The sequence below is a fragment of the Macrobrachium nipponense genome, chromosome 39, assembly GCF_015104395.2.
Source record: "Macrobrachium nipponense isolate FS-2020 chromosome 39, ASM1510439v2, whole genome shotgun sequence".
NCBI classification, from domain to species: domain Eukaryota; kingdom Metazoa; phylum Arthropoda; class Malacostraca; order Decapoda; family Palaemonidae; genus Macrobrachium; species Macrobrachium nipponense.
In genome coordinates, this window is record NC_061099.1 from 49749588 (window position 1) to 49766865 (window position 17278).

The 17278-nt window shown below is 40.6% G+C and overlaps 1 protein-coding gene and 1 long non-coding RNA gene across 2 annotated transcripts in view; both read right to left on the minus strand.

Annotated features, from left to right (window-relative positions):
- The window catches only part of LOC135210333 (uncharacterized), a 110866-nt gene that overhangs the window by 48884 nt on the left and 44704 nt on the right, over positions 1 to 17278 (minus strand). The window lies entirely within an intron of this gene.
- LOC135209924 (uncharacterized) overlaps positions 7193 to 17278 on the minus strand; it is a 36680-nt gene continuing 26594 nt past the window's right edge. The window contains exon 5 of the mRNA XM_064242660.1: positions 7193 to 8444. Coding sequence (XP_064098730.1) covers positions 8049 to 8444 — 396 coding nt within the window. The 3' untranslated portion in view covers positions 7193 to 8048. The remainder of the gene's footprint in view (positions 8445 to 17278) is intronic.

Here is a 17278-nt window from a genome sequence, read left to right on the forward strand (position 1 = left end):
GCAATTTCTTTCCATAACATTTCAAATTTCCAATGGGAATGGAACCTACCTTGCTCTCAGTACATTCAGCAGCCTTTATGAAATTTTTTCCTCCCTCCTTGTAGGTAGCAACGTACCATATAGGGGTAGAAAGTGCTCTGGTACATGGGGCTTGGTCCATGTTCTTCATTCTTAGGGATAAAATCAAATGGCTCATCATTTAAATTTTTTCACTGAAAACACTTTTGTGCTAAGAACCGAATCATTGAGAATGTGACCATGGAGTCTTTGTTGTGCCTCACTATCTTCCAAGAGTGAGGAAAATTTAACCATAAGTAGAAAATGACTGCTTGTCTTTTTCTAGAAGTAATTTTATTCTTTCCACTTTACCAGATTGTTTCATTACACTGTAAAAACACTCATAATCTAATAAGTTTATTAGTGCAATGAAGGACTACTATTACATAGAATCAAATCCACCAGATTTACCAACACCCTGCTGTCTCAGTGTTTGGTTCTGTCCGATAGCCGAGCTCATATCCATCTTCACGCCAGTGCCAGTAAGTCGTCGGATCCAGGGGAGGGAAAACTATTGTCCAAATCCATAGAATTATTCCAGTTCACATTCAGAAGTCCAAAAAGTGCGCACCCAACACCTAACAGCCCTGCTGAGACCCCAACAGCACATCAGAAAGGGAAACCCAAGCAGCTTCTAATGCCTAGTCTCACCACCCCAACAAACCGTCAAAAGACCACAAAGCGATCCCAGGATACTAAGCGCACACACACACACCAGACCACCTCACACAAACTGGCTCACCTACACACCCAAAACTGTTTGGTTTTATCAAGAAAGTATCATGGATCAGTCAGGTATTTGCATTCTTCACCAATGGCACAAGTGAGAGTAGACTCCCAATAGTCCACCCCATACCCTACCCCCTTCGGGATAACATTAACATGCTTGCAGTGGCCCAGGTATAAGCAAATCTGCCGGCTGGGAGTTCTGCCTCCCCCCCCCCCCCCCCCCCCCCCCCTAATGGGGCCTGATTCCTCACTCCAAACGTATTGGTGGGCTTCCAGACAGAAGCCAGGAGTCCCATCCCCAAACACCAGCCCCCTTGGTGTCCAATGGGCTGATCCCTGGAGATAGGAAAATCCTGTCACTATCTCTTGGGTCCAAACCATATCAGGTGGCAACTCACCCACCACAACTCCCACAACTAGCTTTGAATGCAAACCCCTTCCAAGCACGATCCCTTCTCAGATTCACCTAAGCAGTAAAATTTTTCAAAAAGTGGAAAACTCCACTAAATTACCCCAAAAAACTTCGAATATTTTTAATAAGAGACTCTTGGACTCAAACCCAGGAACAAATTCCAGGGGTTCAAGAGCCCCCCCTCACCACGTCAAGGTGGTCTCACTTTGAGGGGGAGTCTTAGTATGGTTCATGAGTCTCCCTCTGCTCCCTTTTAACTTGGGTAGAGCAACATCTGAACCCACCACTTGTTATTATCCAGAATTAGCTGCTTTCTAACTTGAATTCCCATATGGGGGGATTTTTTGGTTCTCCTATGCTATTTTTACTAATTTTTTCTCTAGCAGTCTTGCTAACACCCACGGCCTTACCACTCTTCATCCCATATGCTAGTAAGAGTAGGAGGAAGTTACAGTTATCATTACTTCTGTGTATGCAACCAGGATCTTGACAATTCTGAGTAGGATTGAACTCCACTTTGTTGTCAGAGATGACCTGTTATCTAAGAAGCAAGTCTCCTGTTTGAAAGGTGATAGTTTGTATTTACTTAGGAACAAATAAAGGAACAAATAAACTTGGAAGTAATTTGTATTTTTCCTGGTTGATCATATATCACCTGAGCCACCTTGTTTTGTCTGTGGCAAAAAAAAAAAAAAAAAAAAAAAAAAAAAAAACAAAAAAAAAAAAAAAAAAAAAAAAAAAAAAAAAAAAAAAAAAAAAAAAAAAAAAAAAAAAGGCAATTGCTGATGGAAAGTAAGGGGAGGGGTATTCTCCACTCAACTACCAGTTAATAACTTGTTCAGTGACTGTACCAGCTCACACTGAGTATACTCTTCCGTAAGTGGGTTTGATTTGTACAACTATGAAAAACATTACTATTTTTTGTTTTAAAACTAAAGTATTTAAAAATTTATTCAATTGAAGAGCAGAAATTTTAATTAATTACAGACTTATGAAAGGGAGATACAAAAAATTTAATGTGTTTTGGCAAAAGGTATGTAGACTTATGAGGTCTTATCTGCTTCTCTACATATTTCCTTACAAAGTTGAAGGTGGGCCTCATAAAGGCACGCCCCTGTTTACCTACTTAGTAAATTGTGTGATCATAAGTACAGTAATTTTGAAGCTAAAAGTATCTTCATGAATTAAGTGCTCATTTACATAATGTATTCCATGACATTTGCATTTCCAAGCATTACGTGATTTACATTTAAATATACAAGCCAATTTTTTTTTTTTTTTTTTTTTTACTAAAATCAGTTTAATAGTAGAAATTGGTAGGGTACTATTGGTTGTTTACTGTTATGCATTCAAATTGAGAATGAATTATGACTGCTCTTTATCTTGTATGAACTTGTTGAGAGTATTGTGATATAATTTCATTGTTTACCATGATGCAGTCCTGTACCCATGAAGCATTGCTCTCGTATTGACATTTTGTTCTCTTATTGTGCATTAAACAGGTTTATGATTTTATTTTCAGTGGTATCAGGTCCTAAGAACTGAAATTAATTATTTCCACAATTTAGAAAATGCATAATTTTTTTTTCTTTTACAGCAGTTGTACCTGCAGCAGCCAAATAGCAACATATACTTTAAATGTACAAAACCAGAAGCTTTAAGTCATTTAGCAAGTGAGAGGAAGGCACTGGAAAAACAACCTTAGCTAATAAAATATAGTGTATTTTCAGTTATTTATATATGTAATTTTATTATTTGGAAGCCTTAAAGAGTAATCAGTCTGTAGTTTTTGTCATTACAATTTGTTAAACCTCAATATTATATAATATATATATTGCTTCTGCCACAGGTTTTATTGTCATTCATTTCAGCTTTTTTTTTTTTTTTTTTTCTGATTTGTATGTTCCCTAATTTACATTTAGGCTTTTGCAAGGGCTTGTTTGTTTGTATGGTATTTTTACGTTGCATGGAACCAGTGGTTATTCAGCAACGGGACTAACGGCTTTACGTGACTTCCCAACCACGTCTAGAGTGAACTTCTATCACCAGAAATACACATCTCTCACTCCTCAATGGAATGGCACAGAATCGAACCCGTGACCACTGAGGTGGGACGCAAACACCATACCAACCACGCCACTGGTGTATATGGTGCACGGATTTCAGTTTTCATTGTCAAGAAATTCCCTAGTTTTGATGAAGATATGATTGATCTTGGCTTTAATACTTTTTATTTTATTGACTAAATGATGATGTCCTAGTTTTCACTCTGATAGGAGTTTGGGGAGAATTTTTAACTGAAGAGGTTTCAGATTCTGCCATCAACCCACCTGTGGACTATACTCTAAGCCTCATTAGTGCTACTTGATACTTATTCTGGCTGTGCCATTGCTGCTGCTCTTACAAAACTTTCAGCAAAATACTCTTGTAAGATGTGGAATCTCTAGTGATTTCTTGGTACATTATTTATAATTATTAGACTTAGGCTGGACAACTGATTAGTACTTAGTATTCATAGGAGATGCAAACTGAGACCACCACATGAAAGTCAACCTTCTATCCAATCAGCTAAAATATTCAAATCCAGGAAATTGCACTATGGTCCTTTTAACCTGCAAATTGCTTATAATACAACAAAGACTTTATCAAGACTTGACACATCAGACTAGCAAATTAACCAATAATGAAATGTTTCAATTTGCTATTGAACATACTTATGCCATATTTTCACAGACGACCATTTTTTGCCTCCTAATACAACTGCACTCATTCAACTGATGGACCAAGGTGTTACTTGCAACAAATTGGTTTTACTGAAGAAACATCCTGGAAGAAGGGGTGGTGTTCGAAGATAATCATGAAAAGGAACAGGACTTGGATGGGGGGGGATGTATCCAGAATGGCAAAGAGGGTGTGAGTGACTTCTGAGGCTTTGATGTTGACGATTTTCGAGCCCAAGGTACCAAAGGTAGGTGACAGCATTCCTTAGAATGACATAAAGGAGTGCCTGAATAATGGCAGTGATGATCCTAGCCTCCTACTACGTACTGCCTTACAGTGAGGTATCTGCTGCAGTTGTTGGTGGTGGATGAAGCTTCTGAGGACAATGACAAAGACTATTCTATAACAACCAGCAGCTTCGGATCAACACATGAAGATGGTCTTTATTATATATATTTATATTAATGGAGAATTCCACATCAACATTTTGTTAAAGGTGTTTGAGAAAACAGCCAATGTAGAGTGCAAAGCAGAATCATCAATATCCAACTAGGTTTTGCTAGTTTGTGTAGGCATATTGTCAATGAGAAGCAGAACCTTCATTTGATGTCTAGCAACTCCCAGGTCTAGTGTCTGATGATAAACAACCTCCTTATGAAATTGATTATGGAACCAATTAGAAATGATCATGGAGGTGAACCAAACCTTTACAGAGTGATGCCTAAACTGGCAGTTTATTAAAGTATGTCCACGCAGGACCCAACAGAAGGTTTGCACAAAAAGAAGACATGAATTGCTTCAAAAGCCTTTGACTTAGTAAATTTTTTTACTTTCCATCGGCTAAGGTGTTAATGGGCAAGAAGTGAAATAGACCAGTTTTGTCAACATTGTTATGAATTGCTTCAAAAGCTTTGACTTGGTAAATTCTTTTACTTCTCATTGGCTAGGGTATTAATGAGCAAGGAGTGAAATAGACCAGTTTTGTCAGCATAGTAGAACTAACTTAAAATTTCATTAAGTCTGCAAGTATGCTGAAATCCCCTCATTCCTTCCTAGGAAGCATACATAAGCTGAAAAGCCCATGTCAGATCTTACACCAAAAGGATCAACCTTCAGATGCCTTGAAGTCTGCAACCCAATGCAGACCTGCAAACTACTGCAACAAGTGTGAACAACAGGCTCTTTATTGTCTTTCAGCTTTGGAAGGAGAAATATGTCATTAGGGCATCCTGCATATTGCAGGGAAGTTGTTTGCTCTATTACTGGTTAACAAACCTCGATGCACACACTGAAAAACTAATCTGATCCAAAACACCACAAGCAGAACACAACCACCTTGCCTCCTGATTTGGCCCTTAGCTGTAACCCCTTTCATTTCATTTACTGTACCTCCTTTCATCTTCTCTTTCTTCCACCTTCTCCTAACAATTGATTCATAGTGCAACTGTGAGGTTTTCCTCCTGTTACCCCTTTCAAATCAGCTCAGCTCCTAACATAAAGGTGGTGGTTACTTCGAGATCATTAGTGAAGATGAAGAGACTACAGTGCATAAGATGACAGCTGTCGAGTGTTATGTAATTCATTGTCCCTGTCAAGATGAAATGAAATAGGGTTTGGAAGAAAGAGCTGGTGGTGTTCCAGCATCTCCAGGAGCCAGTACAGTACACTTTTCTCTTGCCTTCATCCTCTTGCCAAACATGATAAATACAATTTTTATGCCTATGAAAAGAGTACTACAGGGTGTCTAGTAAGTCCCAGTACCATTCCAAGTATTAATTGTTCAGAAACCATATAACAGAGTAATGAAGTTTTTTGTAGAATGTTCTGCATTTCCTCAAGTTTACATTCAGAGCACTTCATGCAATACATACCACATGTGCACCACCAGTTGCCCTCAAATGTTGAAATATTTCATCTCCCTCAGTACGCGCTGCAGTACATCAAACGTCAACTGTTTGGACAACTTTAACAATGCTCTACGAAGTGTGGCAAGATCATGAAGCGCTTTAAATGTAAATGAGGAAATTAGAACATTCTACAAAAAACTGCATTATTCTGTTATATGGTTTTCTGAACAATAAATTCTTGTAATGGTACTGGGACTTAATGTACTAATATGGGTCCACCGATAACAGGGACATGAAACTACTATATGGACACCAAAGTCTCTTGCATTGTCATTTAGCTCAATGGAGAAAAAAAAAAACTAAAAGTACACATTATAAAAGAGAATCCAATGCAAAGAAACAAAGATGTACTCATCCAGTCCAGGACGAAAAAAGAATATTTGCACTACAGAGTGGCTATTGTTGGTGGATGTGAAGGGTATTCCCCAATGAACTCCCCTTACAGCACATTTACACAATACTAGATGGCTAGTGATTACCAGCCTCATTCCTCATGGGAGGCAGAACAGGAGCAGAATTTACCTTGGAAGCAAGAACAATACTTTTGTGGGTCTATTTATGTGAGAAACATTTAATGGCTGCAAGGCCGTAGCAAACCTTCACTTGAACGTTGCTCCTGTTCCTTCTACGCGCAAGAGAAAAATAGCAAGAGATCCCCTCAAGACAATATAAAGGAAAAGAAATAAAAGGATGCAGTACACTTAGCATGGTCAAAATGTCAACTGGGTTTCCTCTGGGCCTTTGTCTACTGCTTGCACCAACTAGTGCCACCATATGGCTCAGCTTGTAACTACAGGCCACCCTACTTAAGGGCTTGGCATGAAAGATATTCTACACTTAATAACTGTTAGTTTATATCCCATTAGGAACAAGCAAATAATAAGTAAATAATAATATATGTACTTACATGGGGCCTATTCAAATTATGATACTAGACCACCCCTACCAGATTAAATCAAACTACACCAAAGTCACATTTATATACCACTGAAAACTGGAGCAAGATATATGTAAAGAGCAAGGTTATAACAATTTGTTCAAGAGAAAACCCTTCCTCCTGCCACAGTGGTTTGGTTATACTAAGATAAGTATACTTAATTCATGATTTAAAAACCAACACAAGCAAGATAAGCATACTAAAATACTGATTTAATCAGATTACATAAAAAAAAAAAAAAAAGTTTACACTACAATAATGACAAATCATATGAATTGAGAAGTATTTCAAATTACTGTAAGGTTTCATCCTTACATACTGTAATTCCAAAGATTTTTTCAACGCTGTTCACTGTTTAAGCAAAGCTTTATTCATCAGGACTTCAAAGAAAGGTTAAACTTACAGTGAAGTAAAATTTAGGGTACTAAATTCTTCCTATGTATTTTCAAGATTTATTCAAGGCTGATGCACTTCCTAGAAAATAACCAAAAGTAAAGCATATAAACAAAACAAAATAAATTATCTCCTCAAGGAACAAAATATAAGCTATCTCCAGTTAATGGAAACGGTATTACTAGGAGTAATATTTCATCCCTTTCTCATGTTATAAGAACACAAAGTTCCAACAGTTTGTTACAGTACACTCCAGTTTATCTTTCTTCACTGTGACTAACACTAAATACGTTCAACTCCTACAATTAAGTTATACTTTATCGAGTGGGCCAAAAAATATTACCCTTCCATGCCAAACACTGATTTTACAAATAACAATACTAGGCCCCATGCTTAACCCCAACCAGGAAGCTCATGTTATACTTTCAAGTAGTATTGAAAAGAACCAGGCCTGCTACAATTTTTTTCATCGAGAGACCAACAGTGTATCCAATGTATAATGCATTGCTGCCTGGTAATTTATGGCTAGTTCTACAGAAAAATTTAATTATCCTTACTGAAGAACATATTGCAATGACTTGTCTAGTCACTTTAAAAGATTAGTCATAATGACTCTCAATGGATTCAAACTGCACATCTGTACAATTAAGAGAGTAAAACAGGCAGCAGTAGCTTAGGAAAAACTAGCCCTGACCAAATATTTGTTAGCCTATACACAGTAGACCAATGATAGTCCATCCAAATGATTTATCGCTACTTCCAATGTCTGCTGAATAGTTACTTTATCTATAAATGCTGCATTTTTTAGTATAATGATAAACTTAATTCTCATACCGTATTTATATCAATTTGTGGGAGTTCCATACCAGTGTACTGTTGCCAAGATCCTTAATTAGGTCCTGTGACTTATTTTTTCATCTGAAAGTAAAGGTGGGGAAAACAGATGAGGTGTATGGGTACTCCAAGGGGAGATATGAATGCCAAGAAACTTGTATGGACTGCAATTTTTCTCTTGCTGAGTAGATGCCACAGGGGATAATACAACTTGAGATGGAAAAATTGGACAAAATTTCTTTGATGCACATAAACTCTGCACAAGCGCCATATCTTCTGAGTCCTGACTGTTGTAAGGCTGATTAACAGAAGGCAGCAGGGGGTCAAGATTATCCACTGCAATCTCCTGTACAATGTTCACTCTATTCCCTTTATGACAAGTCTCCAGAAAAGGGTTGACACTTCTGCTTGGCGCAGTGTTTCCATGGGCAATGTTCATAAACTTTGCAGTTTTCTGTGAAAAAAGTAAAGTCTTCAGACCATGCATGGCATTATGTGAATTTCATAATACATAATAATAATACATTAGTATCTAATTTTGTAGTGTTTATTTATTAAAACGCAGGAATGAAGTCCAAGTGAACCACAAACTACATCTACATAGTATTTACATAATTCATAATAAGGCATAAAGCAGCGGTAAACAGAACCTCTCTCGAACTGTTAACAATTTGAGAGATGAATGAATGCCAGAAACAAGGTGAACTGTTTGAAATCCTTGCATATTAATGCATAAAATGTATCAATGTCACATCTAAACAAAAATAAGACATGAACTTACAGCTAACAGGGAAAATATAGAATCTAAGATACAAACATTCATTAACATTAACAAAAAATTTATGTGCTCATCTTTTAGATAGGATAAGTATAACAGTTTTTAGTACATACTTTGTCTTTATTTTTTCTGAAACAAAAATCATGCAACCTTTAACTGAGTGAAGATGTATAAATAAAATATTCTCTTATTTGCACCATTAAAGCCACAACGATGATGTATATCGGTGAAAGTGAATTACATCTATGACAAAGTCCTACCATGTGCTAGTCTACCAAAGCCTCAGCAACATAAATTGATGTAGCAAACCTAAAAAGTCAAGGCAACTTGACTTCATAAAGGCTAGGGTGTTGGTGTCTAATCAGTATTATACAGTTGTTCATATGTGGAACAAACCTGAGGTCTTAACAATAGGATAATCTCCAAGTGCCAGCTGGTAACCGGTTAAAACAATCAAGATAGTATAGCAAGGATTCTGTGAGATCTGGCTGCTACTGCCCGTACGAGGTGAAACCTGGTCATAACTGCGTATCGCACTCAGAGACGTGTCCAGTTTGTTCTTAAACTGCCTTGGAGTAGACAGTATTGCTTTTGCTCTCCTTCCAAGCCAGTTGTTTTGTGCCCATGTTTCCTTTCTTTTTTCAGTGTGTTGTTGTGTGGTGTTTCTGGTTAATATGGATTCCTCCGAGTCTTGACGGCCTCGTCAACACATACTATTTTCTGGTGTCAAAGATGCTTTTTCTCTCCCAAAATAATTTTGGAAATTTACTGTGCATCAGCAGCCTAATGGAACCTGAGAGGAAGATTATTTATGCTAGACAGTAATCAATACTTAAACTGTAATGACCTTTCAATAAAGTGTGTACTAAATTATAAATTATACTTAGTTAAAACAGTGAATACAGTAAACAGAAGTACCATAAACAAAAGATTAATGTAACTTGCATATATATCAGTACTACTGGTATTTTACCTTCCCCAAACACTCTTGACTTCTAAAGAACATCCATTGGGCCAAGTAGCAGAGTTATGGGGCAGAGAAGTGGGTGGTAGATGTCCTTCGGGTGGGATACCTACTATCATTCGACTTCTCTCCTCTATAGGAAAAGACGCAACTCAGGAAGGCATATCCTCCTGATTCTCTGAAGTTCTTGGCTCTTCGGGAGGAAGTGCAGAAAATGCTGGACAAGGATGTGATAGAGGAAGTAGTGCGTCCGTCCCCGGGGTTTTACAGTCACATCATCTTGGTGCCAAAGACGTTGGGAGGATGGAGGCCTGTGATCGACTTATCCACCTTGAATCACTTCATCAGGAAGACACGGTTCAAGATGAAGACCCCGTGCTCGGTGTTGGCAGCCATGAGGGAAGGCGACTTCATGCTGTCGATAGACTTAAGAGAGACACGTGCTTCCAAATCCCTGTTCATCCCACGTCCAGGAAGTTTCTTCGCTTCTCTCTTGCTGACAAGATCTTCAAGTTCAAAGTCTTGTGCTTCGGGCTGACGACGACCCCTCAAGTGTTCACAAGGGTCTTCTCTCTCATGTCAAGTTGGGCCCATGCTCAGGGGATCCGTTTGCTGAGGTACCTCAACGATTGGTTAGTCTTGGCAGTTTCCAGGGAGAAGCTGCTGCAGGACGGGGATCGTCTACTTCGGTTCTGACTGGAACTGGGCATATTAGTCAAACAGGAAAAGTCGAACCTCATACCCACTCAAAGGATTCTCTACCTGGGAATGGTCATTCATAAAACAGTGGCAAAAGTTTTCCCGTCGGATCAGAGATTGGAGAAGTTGCAGGTGGTAGCACGCAACTACCTGTCAAAGTCACATCAGCCAGCTCATCAGTGGTAGGTTCTTCTGGGAGTGTTGTCTTCCCTGGAGAAGCTGGTCCCTCATGGGCGTCTTCATCTGGTCTCTGCAATGGACACTGGGAGAATTCTGGTCTCCGGCAGGGGACTCTCCCCTGTTTATGGTTCCTCTGTCTCTGGAAGTGAGAGAAGACCTTCGGTGGTGGTTGGACGACCAGAATCTGTTTAAAAGGTGTCCCTCTGCGTTCTCTCCCACCGGACTTCCTTCTGTTCTTAGACGCCTCCCTCACAGGTTGGGGCGCTCATTTAGGCGGCCTCATCGCTTCAGCCATTTGGAGTTTGGAGGAAAAGCAGCAAAATATCAACGTCTTGGAGTTCAAGTCGGACAACACCACAGTGGTAGCCTATGTGAACAAACAGGGAGGCCTGGTTTCGCATCAACTTCACGCCTTGACCATCGAGCTTCACCAGTGGGCAGTCAGCAATTTGGTAGAGCTCTCAGCCAGGTATATTCCAAGGAAACGGAACGTGGCAGCACACAAACTCAGTCACTGGGATCAGATCCTAGGCACAGAGTGGTCCCTTCATCAAGTGGTGGTGTACAAGCTTTTCCAGATTTGGGGGAGACCAATGCTGGACCTTTTCGCGACACGCTTCAACAGGAAGCTGGAGGTGTTCTGTTCAGTGGTTCCAGATCCTTTAGCATTGGCAGAGGACACATTCCAACATCCCAGGGACAACCTGGAGGTGTATGCCTTCCCTCCGTTTTGTTTGATCCATAGGTTCTGAACAGGCTGATGAGTTCACAGGGTCTCAGGATGACTTTGGTAGCCCCTCTGTAGCCTCAGGCGGAATGGTTTCCAGATCTGCTGTCGTTGTCAGAGGTTCCGAGGGAGATTCCCCCTTGGTGACATCATCTGTGTCAGCCCCATGCAGAAAGGTTCCACCAGTCAGTAGAATCTCTGTCTCTTCACGGTTGGAGGCTATCAAGTATCTCCTCCGAGTGAGAGGCTTTTCTCAGAGAACAGCTGGGCACATGTCCAGCAGTCTTAGAAAGTTGACCTCCGCAGTTTACCAAGGCAAATGGGCGATCTGCTGTGTTTGGTGTCGTAAACAGGGTTTTTCTCCACTCGTGACCTCTATTTAGCGAATAGCAGACTTTTTAACCTTCCTCAGAGACGAGAAAAGTTTCTGTTTCTGCTATTAGAGGCTACAGGGCGGCCCCGAGTTTGGTGTTATGCCTTAAGGGTAGCGACATCTCCTCTTCCTGGGAACTTTCCTTCCTAATAAGGGGTTTGAGCAGTCGAGTTCTCCTAGAGAGCTCAAGCCCCCAATGTGGGATGTTTCCTTGGTTCTTAAGAGCTTCACTAAGAGTCCATATGAGCCCTTGCATCGCTCATCTAACAGGAACCTTACGCTCAAGACAGTTTTCCTTCTGGTTTTGGCATCTTCCAAGAGGGTAGGAGAGCTCCACGGTCTGAGCTATGAGGTGAAGCACACCAGGGGTTGGGGGTCGATGTCCTACGAATTTGTCCCAGAATTTGTGGCCAAGACCCAGAATCCCTCGGTGCACGATGACAGGTTCACTTCGTTTTCCATTCCATCACTGACTGACTTTGTGGGTGGTGATACTCAAGAGCTTTTGTTGTTCCCTGTCCAGGCCCTGCATTGCTATCTTAAAAGGACTACGCACCTTAGACCAGGATGCCGCAGACTTTTTGTTAGCACAGGGCGTACAAAGAAAGAGGTGTCTTAAGAATACTATCTCTTTTTGGATACAGGAAGCCATCAGACAGGCATACTTTTCACTTGATGATTCCACCACCACGTCTGTGCAGGCCAGAGCGCATGACGTTGGAGGTATTGGTCCCTCTCTGGCTTTCTAAAAGGACTTGGCTGTACATGGAGTGCCGAGTGCTGGTACTTGGTTACGCCAGTCCAAGTTCACCTCCTCCTATCTTAAGGATGTTGCCCACAGATCTACGGACACATTTTCCCTCCCAAAAGGTTGTGTAAATCATAGTTGTCCTTAACAGGGCACCTTTGTATCTTACCTAAGATGATTGTGTGGATGAGAGAATGAGTGACATGGCCGGTCTCCTTTCTCTTGTATCATTCCTTCTTCCTTCGGGCGGTTTAAGGAATAGACACGTCATTTGCTGGACTGGTCTGATACAGGAGTAGGGTAGTCATACTGGTAGTGTGGTCGTGCAATATACAATATCTTACTCACTATTTGGTGGCATAGGCTCCACTCCTTGGCAAGGAGTCGGGAGTACTACAAACCCTAGTGTCTTGGTTTGTTATTGGACAGTCAATGATATATGGTTATCCCATATTTGTATTATTGTACGTCACTCAGGTTCTGAGTGGTTAGATATTAGTTTATCTAGTTTCTCAATGGGCTTCAGTCCTTCTCCAAGAATTATTTCTTTTGAGAGCTGGACAGGTGGGTAGGCCCCCCGCCCGTTCTAGGATGTCTTATACCTCCTTCCAAGTATGAGTCTATCCTGTTGTTAAGACCGAAGGTTTGTTCGCGTATAAACAAATGACAAATTTTCTAAGACAATTTGTATTTTTCATAGCTACAAACCTGAGGTCTTAACGTTATACTGCCCACCTCTAGCCGCCCCTCTATTTGTTAAGTCATCCTGAGCTGGGAAAGACTGGCGTAGATGAGTAGTCCTTGACCACTTTTCACCCGATCTACGCATATGTTGCCAAAAATCACAAGATTCTTGCTTTTATCTGCTTTTTAACCGGATCCAGCTAGGCGCTAGATATGATCCTATTGTTAAGACCTCAGGTTTGTAGCTATGAAAAATCAAATTGTCTTACAAAAGCTACAATTGCTAATAAGAAAGAAAGCTAAAGGTGTACAGCGAACCAAAATGCAACAGCTGAGAAACTAAAGAGGGTACATTACCAACTTTAGCCAACTGGCAAATCATGAAAGCATGAGCAAGAACGGCATGTTGTCAGTTGTGTGGCATAAAACAGAATGATGTTCTTGGCGCCTGTTGCTCCCAAGCCCACTTTCCAGTGGGCAGGCCTGTCACCCCTGCTTTGCAATAGTCACTTGTCTGCAGATTTTGAATTTAGGATGCTGTGTGAGCATAAACTTTACCTAAGTAATTATACATGGTAAATTACTTATCTAAAAAGTTTATTTCATATTCATAATATTCCCTATTGTGGTATTTAGTTTTTCCTGTCTGTAAATAAAAGAAAATTGCCGTATAAGCTGATATCAAATACTTTCAAAATCTTAAAATATTGCATTTGCATGCACCAAGACATTGTTGGCCAAGAAATTTTTGCACGAAACATGGCTGCTTGGGCAGTTCACACCATATATGTTTTGTAATCTGTTCAAGTTTTCAATTTGCTGCAATGCCACCTTCAGAAAAGCTTATTACTTAGAGTGATTGAACTGAATCGAATTTGGGTGTCTCTTTAGGCTGGAGCATTTTTAACACAAAGAAATATAATCTTTCAAAAATCAATATTAGTTTCTTTTACTACAACCCCATAAATCTTACATAGCCTTTAGTGCAACCATACACTCCAACTACTCCACAAAAGAAAGAACTCTTCTGGCTCCAGTGATGGTACAGAATTGACCTTGGATGGAAGCATGCTTGGAGTTACTAATATCAAAAGAGAGAGCATAACCATGAACATAACTGGGAGAAGCCTTTTGGTGTCTGAAAGTAAGTTTTCAATCCAAGACCATTGAGACAAAAGCACTGAAATGTTAGCAGCACGGGAGATTGGTCAGGCATAAATCACCTCTGTGGTCACTAGAAGGACCCACCAAAGGGACACTTGAGTTGAGAGGTGTTGCTTGCTGCCAGGTAAACAAGTCATGATAGGGGACACTAAAGAAAAAGTGTTTTTGCTAGTGTCATATGATCTTATAAGAGGCAAAAGCAAGAATCTCAGTCTCTGTTAACCCACCATGCACTAAAGAACATCTGTTTCATGGAGATAGGAGGTAACAATCTCCCATGTTGGGAAACTAGGACAGGGCAGTTAGATCACCAAAAATATGCACAACACAGTGTAAGAGGAGGTTACTAATCATAACTTAACAAAACGTTATGGTAAATCTTACCAAGCAAACCAATACGTACATGTACGTATATTGCAGCACAATTATCAACACAGAACATATGACAACTAATCAGGCACTAAAACTGAATACATACAGTACATAAAACAGCAATGACAAAAATTGTTGGCTCATTAACATTGCACCAAAAACATACAATAATAATCAAAGACAATAGTAATGTACTATTGCAAATACAAAAAAATTTTATTGTTAGTATACAATAAGGTTTTGTACATACTTACCTGGCAGATATATACTTAGCTATACGTCTCTGACGTCACGACAGAATTCAAAACTCGCGGCACACGCGACAGGTAGGTCAGGTGATCTACCTTACCCGCCGCTGGGTGGCGGCTGTAAGAACCAATCTCCCTTTCCAGCCAGAATTTTTCCTTCCACCGGTCTCCTGAGGGGAGGCTGGGCGGGCCATCAATCGTATATATCTGCCAGGTAAGTATGTACAAAACCTTATTGTATACTAACAATAACATTTTTGTACATGAACTTTCCTGTCAGATATATACTTAGCTGATTGACACCCTTGGTGGAGGGAAAGAGACAGCAATATAAATATGGAAAAAAGGGGAAAACAACACTAGTTGTAGGATGTAAATACAACCTTGGTTCTTACCATGTTTAGGCAGAAGACTTCGTAGTTACTGTCTATGAGTCTGCGTTGCCTTAAGAGCTTCAGCGAGGGCGTGACCTACAGCTGACAGACTCTTTGGGTCTATCAAAGGGATTTGGTTATCCGCTTACTTGATAGAATCCGAGCAGGATCTGTCAACGGGGATTCGCCCACTTATATGACAGAACCTAACCACTATCATTGCAAGGAGCTCAACATAAACCGATCACCTAACCAATCTAATCATTGTTAGACTACGAAATGAAAAACATGCCTACCCGCATGTTCTTTCAAACAACCAAAAACTTACAACCTAACAAGGGAAAAATATATACTACTAAGGATATGTCTCAGCTCCCTGCCCCAGCACCGAATCCGCCGATACGTACGGGCCTAACCCGAAGCACTTTTCATACGTAACTTTGACGTCTCTCAGATAGTGGTTTGCAAAGACTGAGTTGCAACGCCAGAATGTTGCCTTCATAATATTACTCAGGGATATGTTTTTGTTAAAAGTCAATGACGTGGCAATAGCTCTTACCTCATGAGCTTTGACCTTAAGGACTTTGAATTGACTTTCATCACATATCGCATGCGCTTCTTTCACCAGGCTTCTGATAAAGAAAGAAAGCGCATTCTTCGAAAGAGTCCTCCTTGGATCTCTTACAGAGCACCAAAGGTTGACATCATTGCCCTTAAGTTTTTTCTTTCTCTGTAGATAGAATTTCAAACTTCTTACTGGGCAAAGCGACCTCTCTGCTTCCTCGCCTACTAATGCAGACAATCCTTGTACTTCAAAGCTCCTAGGCCAAGGGATTTTGAGGGGTTCTCGTTCTTGGCTAAGAACGAAGGAAGGAACGAACAGATAGCTGCATCTCCTCTGAATCCCACATTTCCTTCTAGTGCATGGAGTTCACTAACCCTCTTTGCGGAAGCCAATGCCATGAGAAAAATTGTCTTCTTCGTGAGGTCTCTAAACGATGCAGACTGAGGCGGTTCGAACTTATTGGACCTCAGGTAACGTAGCACTACATCCAGATTCCAACTCGGAACCCCTGGAGAAAACCTTCTTGATGTTTCAAACGATCTTAATAGATCATGAAGGTCCTTATCTTCTGAAATGTTTAAGTTTCTGTGCCTAAACACTGCAGATAGCATGCTACGATAGCCTTTAATGGTTGATACCGCCAATCCACTTTCTTCCCTAAGGAAAAGTAAGAAGTCTGCTATTTGGGTCACAGAGGTACTGGAAGAGGAAAAGTGATGGTTCCTACACCATCGCCGAAAGACGTCCCACTTCGATTGGTAGAAGACTCTAAGGGTAGAAGGCCTTCTTGCTGCTGCGATAGCCGTTGCAACTCTTGCAGAAAAGCCTCTCGTTCTGACCAAACTTTTGACAGTCTGAAGCCAGTCAGATCTAGAGCGGGGAGGTTTTTGTGATACCTCTCGAAGTGGGGTTGTCTGAGCAGATCGATCCTCTGTGGTAATGTTCTCGGAAGATCTACTAACCATTCCAGTACCTCTGTGAACCATACTTGTGCGGGCCAGAACGGGGCTACCAGCGTCATCCTTGCTGCCTCCGATTCTGCAAATTTCTTTAGTCTCTCTCCCAGTATCTTGAATGGAGGAAAAGCATACATGTCTAGACCCTTCCAATCTAGTAGAAACGCGTCTATCGACACTGCCCTCGGGTCCGATATCGGAGAGGGAGCAGTAGTTGGCTATCCCTCAATTTTTGGCTGTGGCGAAGAGGTCTATATGAGGCTTGCCCCAAAGCTTCCACAGGTCCTGGCAAACATCTTCGTGAAGAGTCCACTCTGCAGGCAGGACTTGATCTTTCCTGCTTAGGAGGTCTGCTCTGACGTTCTTTTCTCCCTGTACGAACCTGGTAAGGAGACAAATCTTCCTTTGCTCTGCCCAAAGCAGAAGTTCTTTTTGCTGTCTCGTACAGGGAGAAAG